The sequence below is a fragment of the Labeo rohita genome, chromosome 5 (assembly GCF_022985175.1).
Source record: "Labeo rohita strain BAU-BD-2019 chromosome 5, IGBB_LRoh.1.0, whole genome shotgun sequence".
In the NCBI taxonomy this organism is placed as follows: Eukaryota; Metazoa; Chordata; class Actinopteri; order Cypriniformes; family Cyprinidae; genus Labeo; species Labeo rohita.
In genome coordinates, this window is record NC_066873.1 from 19,691,482 (window position 1) to 19,717,133 (window position 25,652).

The window sequence follows — 25,652 nt, forward strand, 5'->3', positions numbered from 1 at the left end:
CCCCCCAACACACACATAATCAAGTTATGTTTTATATGTTCTCTACTTTTTTTCAGATGCCTTCCTGAGATGTCTTTGTTTTGATTTTTATGTGTAATCTTGTGAATCATAGCCTATGCAGCACACAAACCCTGAAAGGTTAATCGATTTAATGAACCTGATAAGTGAAGGACTGCTGCTTTATGACGCTGTTTTGATAAAGGTCACTTATCAACACCTACAAATGTTTTTAATGTAGCTTTATACACTTTTTTTAAAAAAAATATTGATGAGAATGTGTATGTGAAGGTTATTTGCTTCTGGACTTGCTGATAGCAAGTCATATACAAATCATATACAAATATATGATTTTTAGGGGAAAAAAGGGTCACCCCCAAACAAGCGTAAATTGATTTGTGAAAAAATGCACTGATGAGATTGTATGAATTCATATGAATTCACCACCAATTTGTTTAAAAATAGTTATGTTTTGTACAGAGAGTACAGTAGGTGAATATTTTGTACCGACCCAAAATATCTCACTGCTGCTAGTAGCAGATTTTGTGATTGTGAAAAAAAAAAAATCTCGTGGTCTGTCTTTGTTGTGCTGATTTGCTGCACTGTCAGTTTTGATTTAAGTTCTTTTGCTGTTCCCCTCATCCTTTTGGTTACGTAGCCAAGAATTATGGGAAGAATACATCAAGACTCCCCCATTTTTGTTTCAGAATCTGTCACTATTGCTTAGTTGGATTGTGGTAATTTTCTGCTTTAAAATACGTTTTTATGGCTCAGCCTATTATGCAGTTGTGTCAGCTGTAAGACATTCATAAGTTAATTCCCGCCAAAAAAAAACCACTCAAACATATGCTGCTTTTAAAACTGTTTGTTTGCACATCCCAACCAGTCCAACAACAGCAACAGTGGCTCAACTAATGTGAATAGATTTGGGCTTAGATTTGGGACCATTAGTTTATTCAACCAATAGCTGACAAGGGGAGTGTCAGGAAACCTGTTAGATTACAATCATCATTTTTGCCATTCCATTTGATGACAGGATTTATCCACCTTATTTTTCCTGTAAGAGCGGGTGTGGCCATTTGTAAATTTAATGTGTCTGCTTTTGGTCTCATCTGCATCCAGCTATTTTTAGCTGTACAAAACAGCTCATTTTGCTGCTTGATATTGCAAACTGTTGTGTCTTACCATATTATTTTAATGTATTATCTTGATTATGAACCCAGTGGCTTGTAGTGCAAACAGTTTTACCGTTTACTGCACTTGGTTGTTCTTGTTATTTCCCTATGGCAGCTTATGAACTGAAAGTCTCACATTACCAGAAAACAGCTTACTTCCACATTAAAAATAAGGTTGAAAGACTTTAGATTTGAATGTCTGCTAAAACCACTTCTTGTACTATCTTAGGCCTACTACTGAAACAACAGCACACAAAGTTGTGGAACACACAAAATATAAGGGAAACCAGCAGGTTTTGTTGATTCCTCTGTATGTATGCTATAAAATGCACTGATGCCAAAAATGGAAGACTTGAATAGCATGCTTGTCTAATAAAAATGTAAATTATGAATAGAAACACAATAATGGTTTAATGAAACATCGAACATTTTATCACTGGTGAAGTGTTTAAAGTGTCTTTATTCCTACTGTATGTGTTGAATTGATTACATTAAACTGCTTTACAGTTTTTTCTGGAATGTTAGTCATGTTTCCCGTTCCACCACTATACTTCATGTTTCAGAGTGTGTGTCAGGCTTAAGTGTTGCTTATTCATTGGACTAATTCATGTGCTGTCATTCTGCCCTCAGTGGCTGCAAACAAATTCATATGCATATCTTAATTAAAACACGTTACGCTGCTCCTCCCATTTGCAATGCTGCGTCCAGACTGCTGTCAGTGCAGACTCCTGCTGAGCCGCTTCCTTTGCAATACAAATACTCAGACGTTTACAGAAAGCGCATGGATTAGATCATGATTTTAATACCATGTCCTAATTACACTGCAAATTGTGGCACAGTTAAAGGACATTTTGTGAATCGAAAAGAGTGAAAGAAATGGGTTTCATTAGCTCAGAGGCCTAAATCGTTTACCTACTCGGCATCTAGAAACCGCAGCCAATCTCACCGTGTCCCCCATCTCAGCGTGACATCTCTCATCCATTCCCATTTTGACTAGAAAAATTGCAAAAGATTGCTCCGACACATGACAGAGCCTTAGCGAATATGTTATGTGAGGAGAAATGAGCATAGTGCCCATTGGCAAAAAGCTGAATATCAACACAAACCGCTAAATCACACAAAATCAAGTTTAGAGAAGACTTGGTTTGTTTGTGCATGTGGGAGAACACGTTTTAAGTAGAACAAATTTTAAGTACACTACTCTTCAACGGTTTAGGGTCTTTTTTTGAAAGAAATTAAAAGTATTTATCAAGGACATACGTTTTTTTTATTTCATGCTGTGCTTTTAAACTTCCTATTCATCAAAGAATCCTGAACATTTATTACTGTTTCCACAAAAATAATCAGCAGCAGCCATTTTCAACATTGATAATACAAAATGTTTCTTGAGCACTAAATCAGCTAATTAAATTTCTAACAGATTGTGTGACACTTAAGACTGGAGTAATGGCTGCTGAAAATTCAACGTTGCTAACTTTGCTTATCATGGGAATGAATGACATGGCTTTCTATTACTAAAACATAGAACTGCTCTTTACATTTCAATAATATTTCACGATTTTACTGTATTTTTGATTACAGTACAGCCATGAGATACAGCCATGGTGTGCATTGAAGACTTCTTTGAAAACATAATAAACATCAACCCTAAACCTGGTTGTTTGTTTCTGAGCAAATAAGCATCATGACCAGGCATAAGTATTTTTTTCTTTAGTGTAACTTTGCCCAAATTAGGACAATGATAGCAATTTCAGGTACAAACTCTGGATGTACTTTTACTTAAAAGGGCTTACTTTATTTAACAAACTGCACAAATGTTCAGTTTTCACTAAGATTGCAAGATGGCGGGTCACTTATACAGTGACTGAAACCTTGCGGCAGGAGGTTGTCCAGAGCAAGGCCAAAGGAATGACGCTTTCAGCAATTGCAAGAGAAGCTGGTCATTCCAAATCTGTGATTTCTCAAATATTGCAGGTTTACAATCACACTAATTCATTCACGTCCCCCCAAAAAGCTAGTCGTCCACCAAACACAAATGCACAAGAAGACAGGATAATGCAGAGACTCTCAATGGGGAATTGGTTCAGCAGTGCAGTTGGAATTGCTTGCCAGTTCAGCACTGAACATGGTAAGAATCTGTCTCGGCATGTTTCAGAAAAGTCGGATTGAAAGTGGACTCTGCAGTGACCAAGCGTCTCGTTAATAGAATTAAAAAGGTTAAGCTCACCTTTGCTGAAGAGCATGTTGTGTGGAGAGGAGAACTGGTCCAAAGTTTGCTTTAGTGATGAGACTAATTTTAATTTATTTGGGTCTGATGGGAAACATTTTTTTTGCCATCAGTCTGGGAAAAGATTGCAAGATGGTGGGCCACTGTTATGGTGACTTAAACCCTGCGGCAGGAGGTTGTCCAGAACAAGGTCAAAGGAATGACGCTTTCACCCACTGCAAGAGAAGTTGGTCATTTCAAATCTGTGATTTCTTAAATATTGCAGGTTGACAATCACACTAATTAGTTCACATCCCCCCCAAAAAACTGGTCGTCCACCAAAGACAAATGCACGAGAAGACAGGATAATGCAGAGACTTTCAATGGGAAATTGGTTCAGGAGTGCAGTTGGAATTGCTTGTCAGTTCAGCTCTGAACATGGTAAGAATCTGTCTCGGCATGTTTCAGAAAAGTTGGACTGAAAGTGGATTAAGCAGTGACCAAGCGTCTCATTAACAGAAAGAATTAAAAAGGCCAAGCTCACCATTGCTGAGGAGCATGTTGTGTAGAGAGAGAAGAACTGGTCCAAAGTTTGCTTTAGTGATGAGAGCAAATTTAATTTATTTGGGTCTGATGGGAAACTTTTTTTTTTCTGCGTCAAACTGGGAAAAGTCTGAAGCCCAGATCCATATAAAGTCAGTGAAAGGTGGAGGAGTGTCATGGTTTTAGATTTTTTTCTGAAGCAGGAGTTGGGCCTCTTATACAGATACATGGCAGGATGAATTCAATCAGAACCTCCTTCAGCAACATCCAGATCCTTCCCTGCAAGCATCTCCCAATCAGCCTGCAACTTTCATGCAAGACAATGCTCCCGTCACACTGCAAAATAAGTAAAGCATTTCTTTGAAACACTGAAATAATGAAATGGCCAGGCCAGAGTCCTCATCTAAACCCGACTGAAAATCTCTGGAAAATCCTTGATGACAAAGTTATGTCTAAGAAACCCACTACAGTTACCAAACTATGGAAGATAGTGGAAGAAGAATAGACCAAGATCACAGCAGCACAGTCTGAGAAAATACAAAGTTCTAGCATGAAACTCTAGATGATGCAGTCCGATAGGTCCAACTCAATCTGACCTAATGACATCATCTCTTGGCACAGCTGATTGTTTCTCTCCTGTATCAGTAGCCAACGAGTTCGCTGCTCAACATGCTAGTCCTTGCTGTAGCAGTTTGCAGCGTGCTTCAGAAACCCTTCACCTTCCCCAGCTCCACCTGTATAGATCTGCTATGAGGTGATTCATGTATGCTATATGGGAGTAATTTCATGTATGTTAAATGTGCAACAGCAGTATTTCTTACATGCTCACAGCAGCATGTTGTGGATGTACTGGAAGTAGCAAGACTTGGTACTTGTCCTGAAACCGCAGATGTGCTGTAGTCATTCAAAGCAAGTTCCTCTACACATCCTACTGATTTCTGACAGCTGGAATCCTCCACAATTTTGGTTGTAATCTTCTTTCATGCTACACTGGTTACAGTTTTCTAATTTTGGTCACTGTTTTACACAAAACAAAGAATTCTGTTGAAATGTCTTGGACATTTTGTTAGTGGAACAGTGGCAAACCTACAGCTAATACAAGATAAACAACATTTCAGAAAAAAATATAAATGTGCAATTTATAAAAAGTATTTATAAAGGATCTCCACTGTATGAAAGCACAAGACACACATCCTCATAACAACTGAAAAACAGAGGATGATGTCATGATATGAATTTAGGAGGAAATTATTTATTTAAAAATGAGGCTTTGCATCCCAGAGGCTCCTGCTTGCGGTTTCTCATCTTTTCAATATATCAGAGTATGACAGCAGTCTACGCACATCTATTAGACATCAAAATATGGTGTCAATTTCAAATAGTAACAGCTGTTTTTTTTTTTTCTTTTTCTTTTTTTTTTACACAGAACCAAATAAAGAAGCCGATTTGATACCGAAAAAATAAAACGTTTATTTGCTTTATCATTTGCTTTAAAATGTCTCCCTCTGATCCTCACTAGGTAAATACAACAGGAAATATGAGGTTATTTATCTGAGGTTTCGTATTAAAACCTGGTCTTGGCAATGGACACTTTCCTAAACCCTCTAGAAATCGACAATCAATTATGCTGCAAAGGCAATACAATGCAATCCAAAGTACAATCAGACATTCCACTGAAAACAACTATACTATACATGTACATGTACACATTGTGACTGGATCATAACTATACTTATATTTAAAAAATGTACAGTATCACATTTTTGTGTCTCAGTGCAAAAGATGTTTAGAAGGAAAACTAAAAAAGCAGTGCCCTTGATACATCCACATAATGATCTTCCTTCGCATCCCCTAAACACAATAAAACATTTGGTCATTTGAGTGCCAGAAAACAATGAATAAATTACATGACACATTTTTCAATTTTACAGTCACTGTCAAGTAGCAGCAGAAAAATCAGCTCAGACGGTTTAAATAATGCACTCATAACAGTGCATCGCTGTACTGACACAAACCATTCCCAGATACTAACAATGCAAACGATATTATTAACAATAATAGTAATCCAAATAACGATGAGAAAAAGCTTGTACGTACTGTATATGCACGTGTGTGTGTGTGCGTGTGTATGTGTCTGTGTTTTTCTGTCAAAAGTTATTTACAGTGCATCAGTAAGTTCTCTGGCTTTGTTTTCCGTGTTTTTATATTCCAAAGGAAGGAGAAGAAAGGCAAATAAAAGTCCATGTTGCTAAACATCATCAGCTGGTGCATATGCTGTTGATGGTAATGATCGCTGGGTCCACCAGTCCCATCTCCTCGTGTTCGTTCACACAGAGCTGGTAGCCGCAGCCTCGCCGCCGCTTCAGGGGAGTGACTTTCACGTCAGGTTTGGCACGTGGCGGCAGAAGGAAGCCGACGCTCCCGGCGATGAGCATGTGCCAGATGCTGTGGATGTAGAAGTAGTTCTCCTCCGTCTCCACGAAGGCGTATAAGGCCACCGCTGATGTGGCAATGGTGGTGCCGGGGAACAGGAAAAAGACCCAGCGCTTCCAGGTCGGCGGGTAACAGCGGCGCCGGCGGATGGTGCGCACAGTCTGAACAACACAAGGCAGGAGACACAGTCAGTCATGAATAAATCAGCACGGTCTAAAACGCATGAATTAATAAGACACGCCGACCAACTGGGTCTTCAGGCACCAGTGGCACTTGTATCATCAAGTTCACCAATTGTGGTCGTCTCAAAGACTGAATATAACCATTTAAAGTACAGTTAACTAGTTGCAGCAGATGTAACTCAATTGATTTAAGTATCACTGCTTTTATTTAAAACTTTTTAGAAGTATGAAAACTGTGATTATACTGTAGGTCAAATTATTATTCCAGGTCATTTACTGAACACACTTCTGGAAGCCCATTTCTGCCACTTAATTGTAATATAAAAATGACTAATTTATGATAAACAAGTTTAAATTATGATAAGAGAGGTACATAATGTCCAAAAAAGGAACAAAATGTAAGTAATTTTGTCATAATTGACTTATCTCAATTTCAGCTTGTTATAATGTTGTCTTTTATGTCATAATTATGACTTTTTATGTCACAATTGTGACTTTTTATTTCATAGTTTTGACTTTTCTTTCAATTATGATTTTTTATTTGATTTGACTGTCTTAATTTAAACTGTTTGTCATAATTTTGACTTTCTGTCATATTTATGACATTTTCCTCATAATTCCGGCTGTCATAATCAACTTTTTGTCAAAAATATTAAGTTTTGCTTCATATCGTCTCAATTTCGTCTCATAATTACGACTTTAATCACATACATTCGACTTTGTCATAATTTTTGTCATATTTAATAATTATGACTTAGTTTCACATGATTATGACTTGTCATGATTATGATATTTGGTAGAAATAGGTTTCCATAACCAGGTAACTTGATTTAACCCTATGTAAGAGTGGAGAAATTTTTTTTTTTTTTTTTTTTTTCGTATTTCATAATTATGATTTAGTATCTCACAATTATGACTTTATCATAATTATAAATTTATTAATTATAATTTACAAAGCTTTTTTTCTTTTATTTGGTAGAAATAGATTTCCATAGCTAGGTAACAAGGCTCGACATTAAGCCTTGATGTGTGCTTATCCTTCGGACAAGTAAATCAGTAAAAAGTTACTTATCCGGGGCCAAAAAAAAAAGGCTTTTTTTTGTGCAAATGTAATTCATTCTGAAGCAATAGTTTCATCACTGCTCTATGAGGTCTTACTTTAATCAGCATATTTGTGATATCTGCCTTAAATTGATTTCTATGACACTTTTTAACTTTATGAAGAGAAATATTTTACTAACTTTACTAAATGTACTTGGCATCATTTATGTCAAATTCTTGAATTTTATCAATAAAATAAATTATTGCAATTATTTGCAATCGTATCAATAAAACTGCAAATGCATAAATAATGTTATAAGATTAATGTTTTACTGTTTTTAACATACTAATCTGAAATTGAAAAATGCAATGATACTTTTAAATATGTAACCAAACCACCAGTAGGTGGCGGCAAGTCACTGTCTTAATGAGTGAGTCACTCAACCAATTCGTCTTTAAGAATGGCTCACTGAATCATTGACTCACCGGATTCGTTCTAAAATGCTGAATCATTCAGTAAGGAAACACCGCTGTGTGTTGCTATGAAGTATTTTCTTTAGCAAAAACGGTCAATAATGTGTCTAAAGTAAGTCAGTTAATAACTACTTGTTTATTGAACTACTGTTGTATAAAATGAAAGTCACATTTGCGATCGTGCTGGTGCTTTCATGTGATGTTGCTTATGTATATCACATTATATACAATATTTATGTTTTTTTTTTCTACCGCAGTATGTTTGTTCATGTTTGTTCCTTTGTGTGTGTTGTGCTGTTTTCCGTGAGTCAGATAAGCTGCCCAAGCCTCAATTGATACAACCATGATACTGTCTGTTATCAGTCACCGTTTACACTGAAAGTAATAAAATCAGAATCAATTCTCACCAAAGTTTCGGTGCTGCCCTAGTTGTTTGTTATTGATGTTCTAATCAGGATACTTGACCGGTCAGGCAAGTAAAATTCTCTTGCACTTGCCCCTTCACAAAATCCACTCGTCCTGGACAAACGTTAATGTCGAGGACCTGTGTTTCCATAGGTAACTAGGACTTTTTTGTTATAATTATAATTTACAAAGCCTTTTTATGTGGTAGATATAGGTTTCCATAGCTAGGTAACCTGATTTAACCCTTTGCAAGAGTAGGAAAAACTCAACAAACGTTTAATTTAACATTGCTGTTAGTATTCACAATGAATATTGACTTAATATTTAATTTGTATTTAATAATCCAAACACACTTGCAATAGAACTTAACAGCCAGTACGGATTTTCACAGTTTGGAAAAGAAAAAAACAACAACAACTCAAGAGTGGAGTGACCAAAATAAGACTGCTGAACCAAATATGACTGTTTTCACAATGTTTAAAACACCCTTTTTACTTACAGTAATGGTGCAACATAATAAATGACACATTTTTGTTGTGAAGGTTGTTTTCAAAATCCAGCTGGCTCAGATGTCTGAGCTGGCTCCATTAGATTTAATACCCATGATGCTTCTGCAGGCCCATAAAGATGCTCTGATATACACGAGCCGCTGCTATTAGAGCTGGATCCGAACGCACACAAATATAAAGCTGGACATACAATTTACAGACTTCATAGAAATTCAATTCTCCAGCTTGTAGGAATCCTGATATTTATGAAGACTGTAAAGCACGCTGTCCTCCCACACTTCGCACCACACACTCATCACAGCGCTCATGCTCCTACTAATGCCATTACACGGTATTAATCTTTCAGCGTATGAGTGTAGAGAAACAGTTTAACAGATGTGTAACAGTACAGATTAACAGATGCAAACTTTACGGTTTGAACCGGAGTGTGCCTCTTTTGCACAGATGTCGCCAAGCAGCATCTAGTGTCCATCAGACTTGCTCTACCACCAATAGATGTTCTCCAAGTCATTATTAACCTTCACCCTGTCCTGCCAGTGCAGAGAGAATGAAATGCTGTGCTTTTCCCTCTGTCTGTCATGACATTTCAATTATAATATTCCACTGGTTGACAACATGTAGACTAGAACTTTGCCCCCGGTTACAATTTTATAGCTATGGCATGAATTTTAACTGTGAAAAACTGTCCTTTGCGACCGAGGGAATATACAACAGGAGCTCCAGCATACACTCAAAGCTGATGTTTAGTATCCAGTGACAGTGTAGAAAGCCACAGGATTGAAAGCAAGAGGCCGAAATGGCCCGAGACGCTTTAAATCTAACCATTCTACATTGTTACCGCTGTCAAGCATGTGCAGCAGTCAATCAAACACACACACACACACTCACTCAGGTGACTGCTGACGACTCAATCACATTTCTGCTGCATATAGGGAGGTGTGCGTCCTCCGAGACATCGTAAATCTCATATTCCCTCTGATTACTGATTCCACTCCAGCTTTTGCCGGCTTCCTGTGCAATTTCAAAACCGAAGTTACTAAAGTTCGGGAAACTTTCGAACTGCTGAGGAATTCCATTTCTTGTCCTCTGTCACATTACAGTCAGATACTTCAGAAGATTCTTATCTGAAAATGTCCCAGAAAGCCTTCAAAGCCATTATGCATATTTTGTCATTTCCATACAATGGAAAGAGCACTCACTGAATCCTTTCTTACGCCAATTGTGCAAGTTTATTGAATTTACTGCTCAAGTGGCCTTGACGGTTATTTTACATGCATTTCACTGTAAAAAAAAAAAAAAGCATTTTATGGATTTTTCTAAAGACAGTTCAGCTGTGATTCAACCTGTGTTTATGCCAACACCCATTCATTTTAAAGTTTGTCTTTAAAGATACCCAAGAGGTAGAAACACTCCTCAGATTCAATGTTCTTTTGATTTTTTACAGTGCTACAACTTATCTCTAAATGAGAATATATTTACTGCAATACACAAACAATTAAAAAAAATAAAAATAATAATAATAGTAACAACAACAACAGTAATAGTTAATAATTATTAATTAAATAATAAAAAATAATTTAGAATAACATTAACAGCAACAACAACAATAATAATAATTTATTATTATTATTATTATTATTACTACATTAATGGTCATGTCATGTAGAAATAGTTTATTATGAAATATTAGTATTAGTATTAATATTATTGGCCATGTCAGGTAGAAACAGTCCCTATATTTTAATCCAATAATAATAATAACTATTACTAAATTACTATTATAACTATTTCTACCTGACATGACCGTAATAATAATAATAATAATAATAATAATAATAATAATAATATTATTATTATTATTATTATTATTATTAACTATTAATAACTAGTTAATAATAATAACTATTATTAATATTATTATCATTATTATTATTATTATTATTATTATTATTTAATTACTACTATTAATAATATTAATAATAATTATTATTACTATTATTAATAACGATTAATAAATTATTATTATAACTATTTCTACCTGACATGACCATTAATATAATAAGAATAATACTAATAAGAATAATAAGTTATTATTATTATTATTATTATTATTATTATTATTAACTATTAATAACTAGTTAATAATAATAATAATAATTATTATTATTATTATTTAATTACTACTACTAATAATAATAATAATAATAATTATTATTTTTATTATTATTATTATTATTAATAATAATAATAATAATAATAATAATAATAATACATCAAATAATATTTTTACCTAATAAAAAGTAATAAAAATAATGAATGAACAGTTTCTTTAGACATGTATTTAGGTTCGATTACGAGACATTTTTATGGTGTATGCAAATATCAGCATCATTATGAGTTTATAATGACTTTTACAGCTTAAACCATTATGAGAAGAAAACATCCTGCCCTCTTGTCAACATTTCCTTACTCATCAATCTCCAGGAACATAACAGGTGCAATGCTGCGAAAGGACAGAATGGAAAATAGATGAGCTCTAAATGTGACACTTAACTAATGGGCCTAGTCTGAACCAACCCAACCTAAACTAACAAAACAAAGCTTCATATTGTTGTACATCACAGCAAACCCCAAATATCTTGGTCTGTTTATTGATGAGGATTATTTTCAAAATGTGCTTGACTCCCATATTTTCCTTTTGACTTTCATTGAAATTGATTCTCATTTATATTTCACATTATAAGGCTGCTGTTTTGACAGTAGGGTTGGAATTCAACACCCACGATCCTGACCACATCCTCAAACCGTACAGGCAGCTCCTGAGATGAATCACACTTATTTAACCACCTCGGAGGGATACGCACTAATACATTTCAAAGAATTCATCAGTCAAGCAGGATATGCCTTCAGATATTGATTGGATGACGCATGAATCAATGATGCCTGACACAATCTGAAACATGGTCTGCTTAGCATGCTTTCGGAGCATTGTTTTGAGGGAAATACTACAATTTATGAAAGCAAAATGTGTTATTAGCCCACAAGCTACTCAGCACAACTGTTTATGTTTTCAGCACTTATTTATTATTCGGCCTCTGAGATGCTGCATCATGCATGAAGCTTAGTCAATATATTCACATCACAGAATAGTAGTTTATTAACTAAAAACTAGATAGCATGGTTCGGTTACAGTAGCCCCTACAGGTAGATGCCGTAATTACATCACCTGAAAAATAAAATAAAATAAAATAAAATAAAATAAAATAAAATAAAATAAAATAAAATAATATATATATATACATTATTTTAACAAATAATAATATTATATAAATAATACTACATAAAATATTTTATTTCTTTAAAATATTTTAAAATGTAAAAAAAAAAAAATGGTAAAATTAAAAATTGTACACGTAGCTGAGCCTGTACTTTTACCAGACTTTTAAATGGATAAAATAGATTAAAATTATATTTTTCTGTATCAGCTATCTTTTATGTTCACAAGGAGAACTTAATGTTCTTTCTGCATCCAAATAAACAAATAAAAAAAATAAGAATAATTTGTCATTTTATGCTTTATGCAGTATTATGGCCCTCCTAGATAAGTTTCTTCAATTAGTGGGGCAAATCTTAAATATTTCATATTTATAATTACATTTATAATTTTACATCATATAATTTCTGTTTAAAATCTGTCAAAACACGTCCCAGATATTCAATGTGCTATATATGTCACTGGGTTACAGTATTTATATCTAGAAAGTACTATTTCATAATATGTGTCAGAGAATCTATAAAGTGGAGTTGTTAAAGATCATAACAATAAACTGCATGAGCCATGGATCAATGTCTGTGAAACAGAGCCATGGGAGGTCACCACAGAGAAAAACATCACTGCTGATGACCACAGAAAGTTTGTAAAGACCTCCTCTAGGCTTCAAAGCATCACTGTAACAATAAAATATTTTATATTTGAGGAGAGAGAGAGAAAAAAAACCCTTATCCCATATGTGAAGCAATGGAAAGTGTAATTAAATTGGTTAGCTTTGCTGCATCAGGGCCTGGCTGCACTCAAATTGTATCAGGAAATTCCACACCAGAAGGAATTTGACCCTGAATCTGAAACTCAGAAGAGTCATGCAACATGACAATCGTCCAAAATTATTGTTATTATGGCTTAGTCAGAACAGACAGCCGGGCCACGATCAAAAGCAGGCCATTTTAGCAAAACGTCCCAAAATAATTAACAATTAAACACCAGTCAAAAACCTGATCATAATAGACAGCTTTACAGAAGGTGTTCTGACTTTTTAGAAACCTTTGAACAGAAATGCAGAAAATTTCAAAGGTTTCTCATTCTTCCCTGCAATGCCACACTCTAAAAAATGTTGGGTTTTTTTTTTTTTAACCCAAATGCTGGGTTTAGCCTGCTGGGTCATTTAATTGGGTTGTTTTTAATATTTTTTACCTAGGTGCTGGGCAGTTTTTCTGCACTCTAAAAAATGCTGCGTTATTTTTTTAACCCAAATGCTGGGTTCAGCCTGCTGGGTCATTTAACTGGGTTGTTCTTAATATTTTTACCCAGGTGCTGGGCAGTTTTTCTGCACTCTAAAAAGTGCTGGGTTGTATTTTTTTTTTAACCCAAATGCTGGGTTCAGCCTGCTGGTTCATTTAATTGGGTTGTTTTTAATATGTTGCAGGTGCTGGGCAGTTTTTCTGCACTCTAAAAAAATGCTGGGTTATTTTTTTAACCCAAATGCTGGGTTCAGCCTGCTGGGTCATTTAATTGGGTTGTTTTTAATATGTTGCAGGTGCTGGGCAGTTTTTCTGCACTCTAAAAAAAATGCTGGGTTATTTTTTTTAACCCAAATGCTGGGTTCAGCCTGCTGGGTCATATAATTGGGTTGTTTTTTAATATTATTACCCAATTGCTGGGCAGTTTTTCTGCACTCTAAAAAAATGCTGGGTTATTTTTTTAACCCAAATGCTGGGTTCAGTCTGCTGGGTCATTTAATTGGGTTGTTTTAATATTTTTACCCAGGTGCTGGGCAGTTTTTCTGCACTCTAAATAATGCTGGATTATTTTTTTAACCCAAATGCTGGGATCACCTTGTTGGATTATTAAATATTGCGTTACTTTATTTTATTTTTTTACCCAACTGCTGGGTTAAGCCTGTCTCTGATGAAACAACCCAGTTACTGAGTTACAGTCAGAGCGTGGGTTTTTTGGTTCTTCAGGAGAGAGCAGTTCCGCAGTTCTTCAGCAAAATATAGGTTTGTATACATTTTATTTAATTTATAAGTCTTTACTGTGCTGTACATTATATTATTTTACGCAACGCAACATACAAGGACAAGATGTCAGTCAGCTACGTCAGTAGCGGTCGTTTCGCACGATGGAAACGTCTTTTGCCTTGCATAACAAATGGATTTTATTCATTATAATACTGAATTTAATTTAATCTTATGTTAAAATATATTCTCTAATCTTAATACTGTTTTTAATGGGCAGGTTGTGGAGTCAGTCACGACATCTTTCAGCTACGAGTGAGACAGCGGTCTGAGGTTCATATTCCGCCTGGTGAACAGCAGCCCATCACCAGCTTAGATTTCGGCGACACACCGGCAGGAGAATTAGCACTATTTCGGTGAAAAGCGATTACAGAGAATGGTTAAATACACTAAAACAAAAAGCTACTTTTAAATGTTCCAAGTTTTTTCTAAAATGCTTGTTAAACGAGTTTAAATGTATGTAATATTGTAAACTATGGTGTATTAATCTAGCATATTGGGTAAAAACATTTAACCCAACCAGCCGAGTCAAAATAACCTGAATTGGGTTGTTTTTGACCCAGCATTTTTTAGAGTGCATGTTTTAAACATCATGTACCTTTATTTGGTTTGTAGGCACTATCTCAAGCATTATTCTGCTGTACAAATAAAATGTGTATTCTTCTAGCAGGTGTAATGATCTGAAGTGTTAAAATTCAAATTGTGGCTGTTATTGGATATAACAAATGAAACTCAAATCTCACTGTAACAGTGAGAGAGAAGACCCATCCAGACAATATCTTTCTCTTTCTCTCTCTGTCTGTGAATTCTGCTTTGTATCTAAATAGAGAGCAACAGAAAGGCTCTGAAAGTAAAACTCCCATTCATTTTCCAAAGAAATTGATTTTTAACAATAACATACCATTCAAGATAGACATACCCTGAATTGATTTTTTTCGTCTAAGATTTTTTTATATTCTTCATTTAAAAAATAAATGAAGGAAAAGTTTAATCACTGATGAACAACAATGCGTATGACATAATGTAGGTTGGTTTAGTTGAGGTGTAAAACCCTTCACTTAAAGGATTAGTTCACATCCAGAATTAAAAAAGAAAAGAAAAAAAGAAAAGAAAAAGGAAAAGAAAAGAAAAGAAAAGAAAAGAAAAGAAAAGAAAAGAAAAGAAAAGAAAAGAAAAGAAAAGAAAAGAAATAAAGGTTTTTGAAGAAAACATTCCAGGATTTTTCTCCATATAGTGGACTTTCATGGGGGTCGACGGGTTGAAGGTCCAAATTGCAGTTTCAGTGCAGCTTCAAAGGGCTCTACACAATCCCAGCCAAGGAATAAGGGTTTTATCTAGCGAAACGATTGGCCATTTTCAACAAAAAATAAAAATATTTATACTTTTAACCATAAATGCTCTTCCTGCACTAGCTCTACAACTTTAGGCATTAGGTACACGTTGGAAAGGTCATGCGTGGTTAGTTCTTCATCTGTGTACTCCGGTTTTAAAAATTCATGTAGAGGGTGAAAAACTTATCTCGTTTTCTTCTCCAACTTTAAAATCGTCCAACATCATTGTTGTACCTTTTTTGTAAATGGCGTTTGACTTACTTTGTGCGTTCGCTTTGTAAACACTGGGTCGGTACTTCTGCCTACGTCACGCATCACCTTCCTTTTCAACATGAGTACATAATGTGTGAAGTCGAGCTAGTCTAAGACGAACATTTGTGGTTAAAAAGTATATACATTTTTTTTTTTTAAATTACCAATCGTTTTGCTAGATAAGACATTTATTCCTCAGCTGGGATTGTGTAGAGACCTTTAAAGCTGCACTGAAACTGCAATTTGGACCTTCAACCCATTGGCCACTATTGAAGTCCACTATATGGAGAAAAACCCTGGAACGTTTTCCTTAAAGGGGTCATCGGATGCTCATTTTTCCACAAGTTGATGATTCGTGCGAACATAGACAGATATTTGTAGATCGGGAGGCACATTCCCTTCACAAACGAATGTAATCCACTGCATCTTAAGCAGCTCAGATGTCAGGAGTAAATGACGACCACTATGTTCATTATTACATCCAGCAACACAACACCTCAATCGCTCAATTCTTGTCTAACTTACATCCCTGCTCCGGCATCAAAACATGGAGGTTGGACTGTTACAACTGATCTTAGGTAAGACGCTCATGTCAATCAACTATCGTGGGAGCGGCCTCTGTGGGTGTGACGCCACAACGACAGGCATCTGAGAATGGCTCGATTTAAAAAAGGGGATATTATTTTCACAGATTAATTAAAAACCACTGCATGGATTTTTATCATTATAGGGTAGATTTGTACATACACTGCCAACACACATTAATGTTCAAACAGCATGTAAAGGTGAACTTAGCATCCGATGACCCCTTTAACAACCTTAATTTCTTTTCAACTGAAGAAAGAAAGACATGAACATCTTGAACGACACAGGAGTGAGTAAATTCTCAAGAAATGTTTATTCTGGAAGTGAACTAATCCTTTAAGAATTTTTTAAATGCATCTGAAGAAAATTACTAGGAAAGAAAATCACTTTTTTACTTCTATTCGACTGTGGCCATTATGACTGCTCTAATTTAAGTTCTTCTGTGTGCATTCAGAATGCAGAGCCCAAAAACACAAGAAGAAGATCACAGAAGATAATGATAAACTGCACTGTAAACAAATTGTGTGAATGTAGCATGTCACAAGCTTGATAAATTGTAGCTTTTTCCTCAGTGCTAAAAAGGATGTGAGAATCACACAGTGGGACGCTTTGTACTGTGTTTGCGTAGGCTCGGGGAGCTTTGAAATGGAGGTGTCAACTGACATGTTTTAACTACTAAGCCATTATGTGCCATGGAGAAGATAGATGCGTGTATTTGACAGTCAGTGTCACATTCAATGAATTTTAGATAGAATTAGAGTAATCTGTACTCTTGTCTTTCAATATGACATTCAGAAATGCAAGAACATTTCAGCCTATTCATGTATTCACAGTCTGTAGTGCTTTATTAATAATAAGATTAACTACCATTTTAGCACTACTATTTTGCACAAAAATGTGTTAACTTGCATTAATACAAGTAGCACCTCAAAACCAAAATAACAAAATCCAAATGTGTGAAATGTGATTTTCTCATTCTGTTATATCAGTAGCTTTATTAATGCCTTCAGAGTTTAGGTCACGGCAGGAAGAAATGATCTCTGCTTGTCGTAGTCTTGTTGAACATTTGCTATTCTCTCTCATTATTTCTCTCTCACACAATACAGTAAATCCTGGTAGCTGCAGTAGTAGTTCACAAGCTCCTCTTCTCTCTGCATGTATATATCCAGCAGCACATTCAGACTCAAGGGAGGACGTGCTTCTCTCACTCAACTGTAATTTGCCAGAGGCTCTGGCAAAGACTTTTCCTTGTCCAACACCCATTATTTTTTTATCATCTCACTTCAGGAAAGCAGCGTGGTCGCTTGAGGAATTAGCATAAAGCACAAGCTGCCTAGTAATGGAACAGCGAGGGCGTCTCTAATACTGACAGAACAGAAACTTTTAATGCCACACCATGCTAATGTGAAGATAAATGCAGCCTTGAACGAGGGGGCGAGTACCGGACCAGGTAACGCGAAATGCCTTCATAAATTATAGATATTGAAAAGGTGCTTTGTTGTCACTCAACAGTCAAAGAAAAAAACAGCGCTGGCATTTAACTACCGGATCCATCAGACTGAAAGAACAAGGCTATTTTTGGACACACAGGCACAATGCCATATAATATGATGTTTTATTACATTTACAAACAATCATACATTTATTTTATCCACTTGCAAAGCTGAAAAGCTTTGTTTTTTTCCGTTAAACCAGCAAAAGTTGGTTTGCTGCTCTCTTGGCTGGTTTTAAAAGGATTTTGGGCCTAGTCAGGGCCAGCTGAGAGACCAGCTAAATATCTTCTTGGCAAGGTTTTGAGACCAACTGGACCAGCTCAAAACAAGCTTAAACCAGCTAAGACATGCTTAGACCAGTTGGGAGAACACCTAGCTATCTAGCTAAACCAGCTAAGTAACTGTTTGGCCAGACTGAAGGGTCAGCTAAGCAAGTTTAAGACAGAATGCACACATACATTACGAGACGAAGTCTGGTTAGGTTAAACTAGTGCGCGTACGTTCTTTCACTGCATGATTCAGTCTATCAAAATGTATTTAAAATGATTACAAAATTCAAGATATGGGGGTAGAAAATATATATATTTATATCATTTCATATAGTTAACCAATATCACACAAAGAATGCTGTTTTTTTCTTTAAAAATCAGCATGTTTACAAATGTGATATTGATTTTATACAACAGTTCATGCAAAAAGTTCAAATTAAGAGACTTACGTTTTAGTCACCATATTGGCTGTTTTTGCTCTATTTTGGCAACAGAAATAACTCAAAACACAGCCACAGCACTGTTTTGCATCTCTGAGCAACACAACCAGGGTTGCCAGGTTTTCACAACAAAACCCGCCCAATTGCTACTTGAAACTAGCCCGAAACTAGCCCAATTGCGTTTTGAGGGGGGGTCCTCCATTAAAAATTGCATTTGGCGGGGTAAAATACACATTTTTTGGCAGGGTTCCCCTTGTAAAATTCACATTCAAGGGGATAAATATCACGTTTTTGGGGTCGCTTCAAACCGCAGACATGAAAAACAACCCGCGGCAACAGTGTTAAAGTAGTCCAATTCCACGGGAAAATCTATGTTTTATGTTTAAAATATCAAAACATTATTTCTGCAGTTGTAATTGCAGGTTAAAGCTTTTCAATGCAATGCAGCCCTCCGAGCTGCATTAAACAGTGTGTAAATGCATCTAAATGTAAGAATTTGACTCAACAGATGATGCACACTTCTTGAAAAAATAGCTTTATAAAGGTAAAAATGCCCATAAAAGGTAAAAATCTATTTAAACTTTTCAAAAAGAATAATTTCTATCACTGCTGTGAACTGATCACCACACAGAATATGAAGAACATCAAAAACTTTAGGAGTCAGCTGTCCATGGTAATCCTTAAGATATCAGCACCAGAACACAGTCAGCAAAATATTGTCTAATTAACGTTATCTATAAAATCAAGATATTATTTTTTGTCAGTATTACACACCCCTAGAAAGGTCACGCATATCATAGGCGGAAGTAACCGTGTGTTACCTTTCCAATGTTAATTGCAGCGCTAGTGAGCATCTGTGAGCATAAGATGAGCATTTGTGATTAAAAAGTATATACATTTGAATTTTTTTTTTTTTTAGAAAATGACAGATCATTTCGCTAAATAAGACCGTTATCCCTCGGCTGGGATCGTGTAGAGCCCTTTTAAGCTGCATTGAAACTTTAAACAGTTGATCCCCATTGAAGTCCACTAAATGGAGAAAAATAGAATGTTTTCCTCAAAAACCCTAATTTCTTCTCAACTGAAGAAAGAAAGAGAGGATGACATGGAGGAAATTATCAGGAAATTTTAATTCAGGAGTGAACTTATCCTTTAAAACTGGCTAAGCTGAAAGACCGACTAGACCAGCTGGGAGACCAACTTAAGCCAGACTATTAGAGACCAGCACACCAGCATTTGCTGGTTTACGCCAGTGATTTCAGTAGATGTAAGTTTAGAAGACCAAAACTAAGATAACATAATCATCCGTGACAAACAACAATGCCTCTATTTTGCTCCAACTGTAACTCTAACATCTGTCAATTTTTTATGCTCTGAGCCATGTCTAGTATAACTGAAATCCATTCTGGCATGTTTTATTGATATATTAAACTTTTAATAAGGATGCATTACAGTCTTAAACACATGGAATCTATGCATGTGCACAATATACTGTACTACTTACCCAGGCGATGGCCATTATGCCTAAAGCAAAAAGACTGGGGCCCAGCAGGTTCCACAGGCCATGACGGTCCAGCTGTAAGGCCATTGACAGAGCCATTGCCCCCAGCAAGTACAGCACCTGGTAGGAGAGCGGGAAAAGGAAAAATATTAGTCCAAACACTGACAAATCATCATGTCTAGAGGCGATAGTGAATCCCTGTCCAATTAGGACCATCTTGCATCGGCCACCCTCTGCCAGACTGACTGTAAGTAAAGAGGCAGTGCTAAAAATGTCTCTCTCGCTCTCTTTCCTTCCCTCCTAAAGTTCAGAACTGTTGTGACATGGGTGATTTGATTAGTGTCTACAAACCGCAGCACTCAGCAAAACACATTCACAGGCATGCACACGCAATCACCTAACGCATATAGAAACCTTCTCCCTAGAGGAGAGCTATTTTTTCTTGTTCTTTCCATTAGACACTTCCATCACAAACAGCAGCTCTCTCACTTTATTTCCCTGATTCTAAATTACTCACACATAAAGTTACTCACATTCTTAGTGTCTTTCTCCCTGTGCTCCTTTCGTTAAATCTAACTCTTTCTCTCTGTGCACATACACACACCTGAAAGTGTCCACCTATATTTACACTGCTCCACAGCGAAATGTCACCATCATTATGACAGCACATGACAGACTGCTGACATTCGTATATTTACACTCTGTGTAAGCGCTTTACTGAGGTGGACAAAATTTCTGCTCTCTTGCACATCTTGGAAAGCTCTTTTCTTGGCAATAAAGTCCATGAAAACTACTGGCCTCTATGAATCACACAAAATGAATTTATAGAAATTGATGACACAAGAAATATCCAGTATTTCTAGGACCCAGGGCCTTCATATGCAATTTAAAAATCAGATTGTGATTCTTATGTACAATAGCCCTAAAAGACAACTTTGGACATGGACACTATTTTTGAAAAGTTTGGGGTTGGTAAGATTTGTAATGTTTTTGAAAGGTGTTTCTTAAGCTCATCAAGGCTGCATTTTTTAATAAAACAAACAGTAAAAACAGTAATATTGTGAAATATTAAAGGATTAGTCCAGTTTCAAATAAAAATTTCCTGATAATGTACTTACCCCCTTGTCATCCAAAATGTTCATGTCTTTCTTTCTTGAGTCGCAAAAGAATTAAGGTTTTGAAAATATTCCAGGATTTTTCTCCATATAATGGACTTCAATGGTGCTCAACAGATTGAAGGTTGAAAATGCAGTTTCAGTACAGCTTTAAAGAGCTCTACATGATCCCAGCCGAGGAATAATGGTCTTATCTAGAGTATCAATAGGTTATTTCTAAAAATAAAAAATAAATAAATATATACTTTTTATCCTCAAATGCTCATCTTGTCTAGCTCTGTGATGCACACACTTAAAGGTTAGTGTAGGTCAAAAAACTCATTTTCTCCTCCAACTTCAAAATCGTCCGATACCATTGTTTACAAAGTGAACGTGCAAAGAAGGTAAAACGCCCTTTTCAAAATGGTAAAACAGCGATGTCAGGCAATTCTGAAGTTGGAAGAGAAAATGAGATGGATTTTTTCAATCGTTTAGAGCCAATTAAAGTTGCACTGAAACTGCAATTTGGACCTTCAATCCACTGAGCACCACTAAATCCACTATGGAGAAAAATCCTGGAATGTTTTCCTCAAAAACGTTAATTTCTTTGCGACTAAAGAAAGAAAGACATGAACATCTTGGATGACATGGGATTATCAGGAATTTTTATTTGGAAGTGGACTAATGGTTTAAAAAAATGAAATGTGCTTCTTAAAGGAGTACAGTAGTTCACTCCAGAATGAAAATTTCCTGATAATTAACTCACCCCATGGCATCCAAGATATTCATCTCTTTCAGTCGAAAAGAAATTAAGGTTTCCGAGGAAAATGTTCCAGGATTTTTCTCCATATAGTGGACTTCAGTGGGAATGCAATGGGTTGAAGATCCAAACTGCAGTTTCAATGCAGTTTCAAAGAACTCTACACAATCCCAGCCGAGGAATAAGGGTCTTATCTAGTGAAACGATATCTGAACTTCTAAAAAATATACAAATTTATATACCTTTTAACTACAAATGCTCATCTTGCATCTGTGTCCACAACTTCACGCACTGTGGAGCCACGTTGGAAAGCTCACGCGCAGTGCTTAATTTGTAAATTGTGAGGTCAAAGCGGGGGGATGGATCTGGCATGTGATTACAGGAGGGAGAGGTAACAGAGCATTTTCGCTATCACATTGGTTGACTAACAGCGTGCAACAGTTGCTTTTATTAGGGCTCGTACCGTCATGAAAAACCTGGAAAAGCCATTAAGTTTTAAAACAGCAATTTCCAGTCCTGGAAAAGTTTTGAAAAAGTCATGGAATTTTATTTCTCAAATCTCCATATAATAATTATATTTAATCAGGTCCTGTCACGTACAAAGTGCACATAAAGCCACATCATGAGTGTCATATTGAGTTACTGTTTATAGTTTGTTGAGTTTAAGGGGCCAAAATATACACAAAATAACATCGAAATGGCAGTCCTGGCAAATATCCTTGCACGGTAGGTTTTGTCTAAGTAAATGAAAACAGTTAAGAAAGAAAACATCTGTGCATTTGGTTTTTTGAGAGCAGCCTGAGGAAGGGCAGTTTACGGCTTTTTCACGCTCTAGTTCATTATTTCAAATGTACATGTGCGGCAAGCAGGCTCATAATAAAAGATTTTTCATTAAATATATGCACACTACAGGTCAGCACGAACGTCTTTCATTGTCGCGTTAGGAGGGGGATCCGCTAAAATGAGATTCTGGATCAGATTTCGGATTTCGGCACAAATTAAGCCCTGGTCACGCGTGACATAGGCAAAAGTACCGACCCAGTGTTTACAAAACAAACAAGCAAAGAAAGTCAAATGCCCTTTACAAAAAAAAGAGGGTAAAACAACAATGTTGGATGATTTTAAAGATACAGGAGAAAATGTGATGGAGTTTTTTACCATACCCTACCTTTTTGAACCGAAGTACACAGACAAAAACTAACCACATGTGACTTTTCCAGCATGATTACGTAATGCATAAAATCAAGCTAAAGCAAGATGAGCATTTGTGGTTTAAATGTATATACTTTTTTTGTTTTTTAGAAAATTACCAATCATTATTCCTTTCTGGGATTGTGTAGAGCCCAAACTGCAATTCGGATCCCCACTGAAGTCCACTATATGGAGAAAAATCCTGGTTTGTTTTTCTCAAAAACCTTAATTTCTTTTCGACCGGAGAAAAAAAAAGATATAAACATCTTGGATGACATAGCAGTGAGTAAATTATCACGAAATTTTAATTCAGGAGTGAACTAATCCTTTAATATTTTTCTGGAAACTGCAATACTGGATTGTGATGTCAGGATTCTTAAATCAACAGAAAATTCAAAAGGACAGTATTATTATTTATCTGAGATAGAAATCATTTATGACATTACACAATTCTTTACTGTCACTTTTTCATCAGTTTGTTGTAATTGCTTTAAAAATGTAAACTTTCGAACGCCAGTGTAAGTTTAAACTTTTTTTTTCTTTATTCAATGCAAATACATTCATATATTTTTGAGCTCACTGAATTTTAGCCAATTGTACAAAAAACATGAGAGCACAGAGTGGAAAAACTACAAGGTTTATAAAATTGAATGTGTTTTGAGTTTTGCAACTGAGTGATTTTTACCTGTTTGATAATAGATTTGAGTCTGGCCATGGCGATGACAGTGACCCATACAGACATGAGCGAGCCGAGGAAGTCACAGAACTGCAGCACGTCGTACTCCATGATGCAGAAGACCACAATGCCTGGCTGGTCACAGGCATGATAAAACTGTTGAAGGGTGAAAGAAGAAAACAAAAGGTCAGAGGAAGCATGAATAAAATATGACACTTTGACATGTCACTGGTTCTTAACTATAATCTCCATACTCCAGCTGCCACTGATATGCTGAATTAGGACTCACGACGGGTTTGAGAGTGAGGCAGCAGGCACTTATTACATTAATTAGGCATGTCTGTTTAAAACTGGAACAAAACTGAATGCAAATCTAGTATAAAATTATCAATTATACAACAGTTCCAGTTCTTCAATCTTCAATCTGACTGCACCGATGAATTCATTTACAAGTTACAACGGCTTCAAAAATATCCTAGTAGAATTGAGAGTTGGGGCTATTCCTTAAAGTTATTTTATTATGTTTGAAGCTGCATATATCTTGGTTTCATTTTAGATGATTTATACCTACAGAGTAGTCCACCTGCAAATGTCATCATGCAACCAGCAATTGAAATGTTTATTCAAGCCCCATGTTTTTATACGTTTGGTTTAAACCAGGCCTTCAAACTCACAGTGGAAAAGAACATGGTGAAAATATAGACAGATGCCTCCAGCAGGTAATGACTGCGGATGGCGATGGTCACAGGTGGGACGAACATCAGGTTGCTGAGACACAGAAGGAGAGTTGAGAGCAGCTGGAAGCCGTATGAGTATGCCTCGGTGTTATCCGTGCAACCCCAGCCATCCCAACCTAGAAAAACACACAAACGTTATTAACCAAAATGGTCCTGAAGCTCCTAAGTTGGACTCAAAATGGTCCTGAAAGACATATTTTAAGCATAATTCTTGAAAGCTTCAGTGTCAGTTCACTGTTATTATGTGGAAATAAGTGTGGAAAATGTGCTCAAAATTTCTTTTAAAGAAAAAATTTCCATTCTTTTTCTGCAGAAGAAAGTCATACAGGTTGGGAATGACATGAAGGTGAGTAAATGATAACCTAATTTTTATTTCTGGATGTATTATCCTTTTAAAAGTGGGTGCACTTCAAAAGTTTAGAGTCAGTAAGATTTTTGTTATATTTAAATTAAAAAATTAATGAAGCACACTTGTTTTCAACATTGACAATAATAAGAAATGTTTCAGCAGTTCATCATACTAGAATGATTTCTGAAGTATCATGTGACACTGAAGACTAGAGTAATGGCTGCAGAAAATTCAGCTTTGCATCACAGGAATAAATTACATTTTAAAATATATTCAAATAGAAAAATGGTAATAATATTTCATAATATTAATGTTTTTACTGTATTTTTGATCAACTAATTGCAGCCTCAAGTGAGCATTAGAGACTTTTTAAAAACATCTTACCAGACCCACATTTTTGAAAGGTAGCGTATGTAAATATACTACAGTCTATATCCGCAAAGCAAACTAAGCAAGTGAAAAACAAAGAATAAAACACATCGGAAATGCATGTAAAGCTAACAAAGGGAAAAAAAGACATCACAGAAATACACATGTACTTTCTTCGTCATTCACACACACATTCTGTTCTTCATCTGTCAGCTGTTGTAAACAGCTTCATAAATATAGATTGGATTCGGGCAGCCTACTGTTATATAAACACCATGAAGGAAATAGATGTACTGCACCTCTAACCTCTCATAGAAAATGGCAGAAAGCATACCACAAATCTCTCTG

At 35.8% G+C, this 25,652-nt stretch overlaps 1 protein-coding gene across 2 annotated transcripts in view; it reads right to left on the minus strand.

The window, feature by feature from the left end:
• Positions 1 to 5,372: 5,372 nt before the first annotated feature.
• The window catches only part of tmem8b (transmembrane protein 8B), a 170,617-nt gene continuing 150,337 nt past the window's right edge, over positions 5,373 to 25,652 (minus strand). For both annotated transcript variants that reach the window (XM_051110840.1, XM_051110842.1), the window contains 4 exons: positions 24,524 to 24,702; positions 23,859 to 24,005; positions 20,132 to 20,248; positions 5,373 to 6,515 (listed from right to left, as the gene is read on the minus strand). In XM_051110840.1, the coding sequence (XP_050966797.1) occupies positions 6,180 to 6,515; positions 20,132 to 20,248; positions 23,859 to 24,005; positions 24,524 to 24,702 (779 nt within the window). In that variant the 3' untranslated portion in view covers positions 5,373 to 6,179. The remainder of the gene's footprint in view (positions 6,516 to 20,131; positions 20,249 to 23,858; positions 24,006 to 24,523; positions 24,703 to 25,652) is intronic.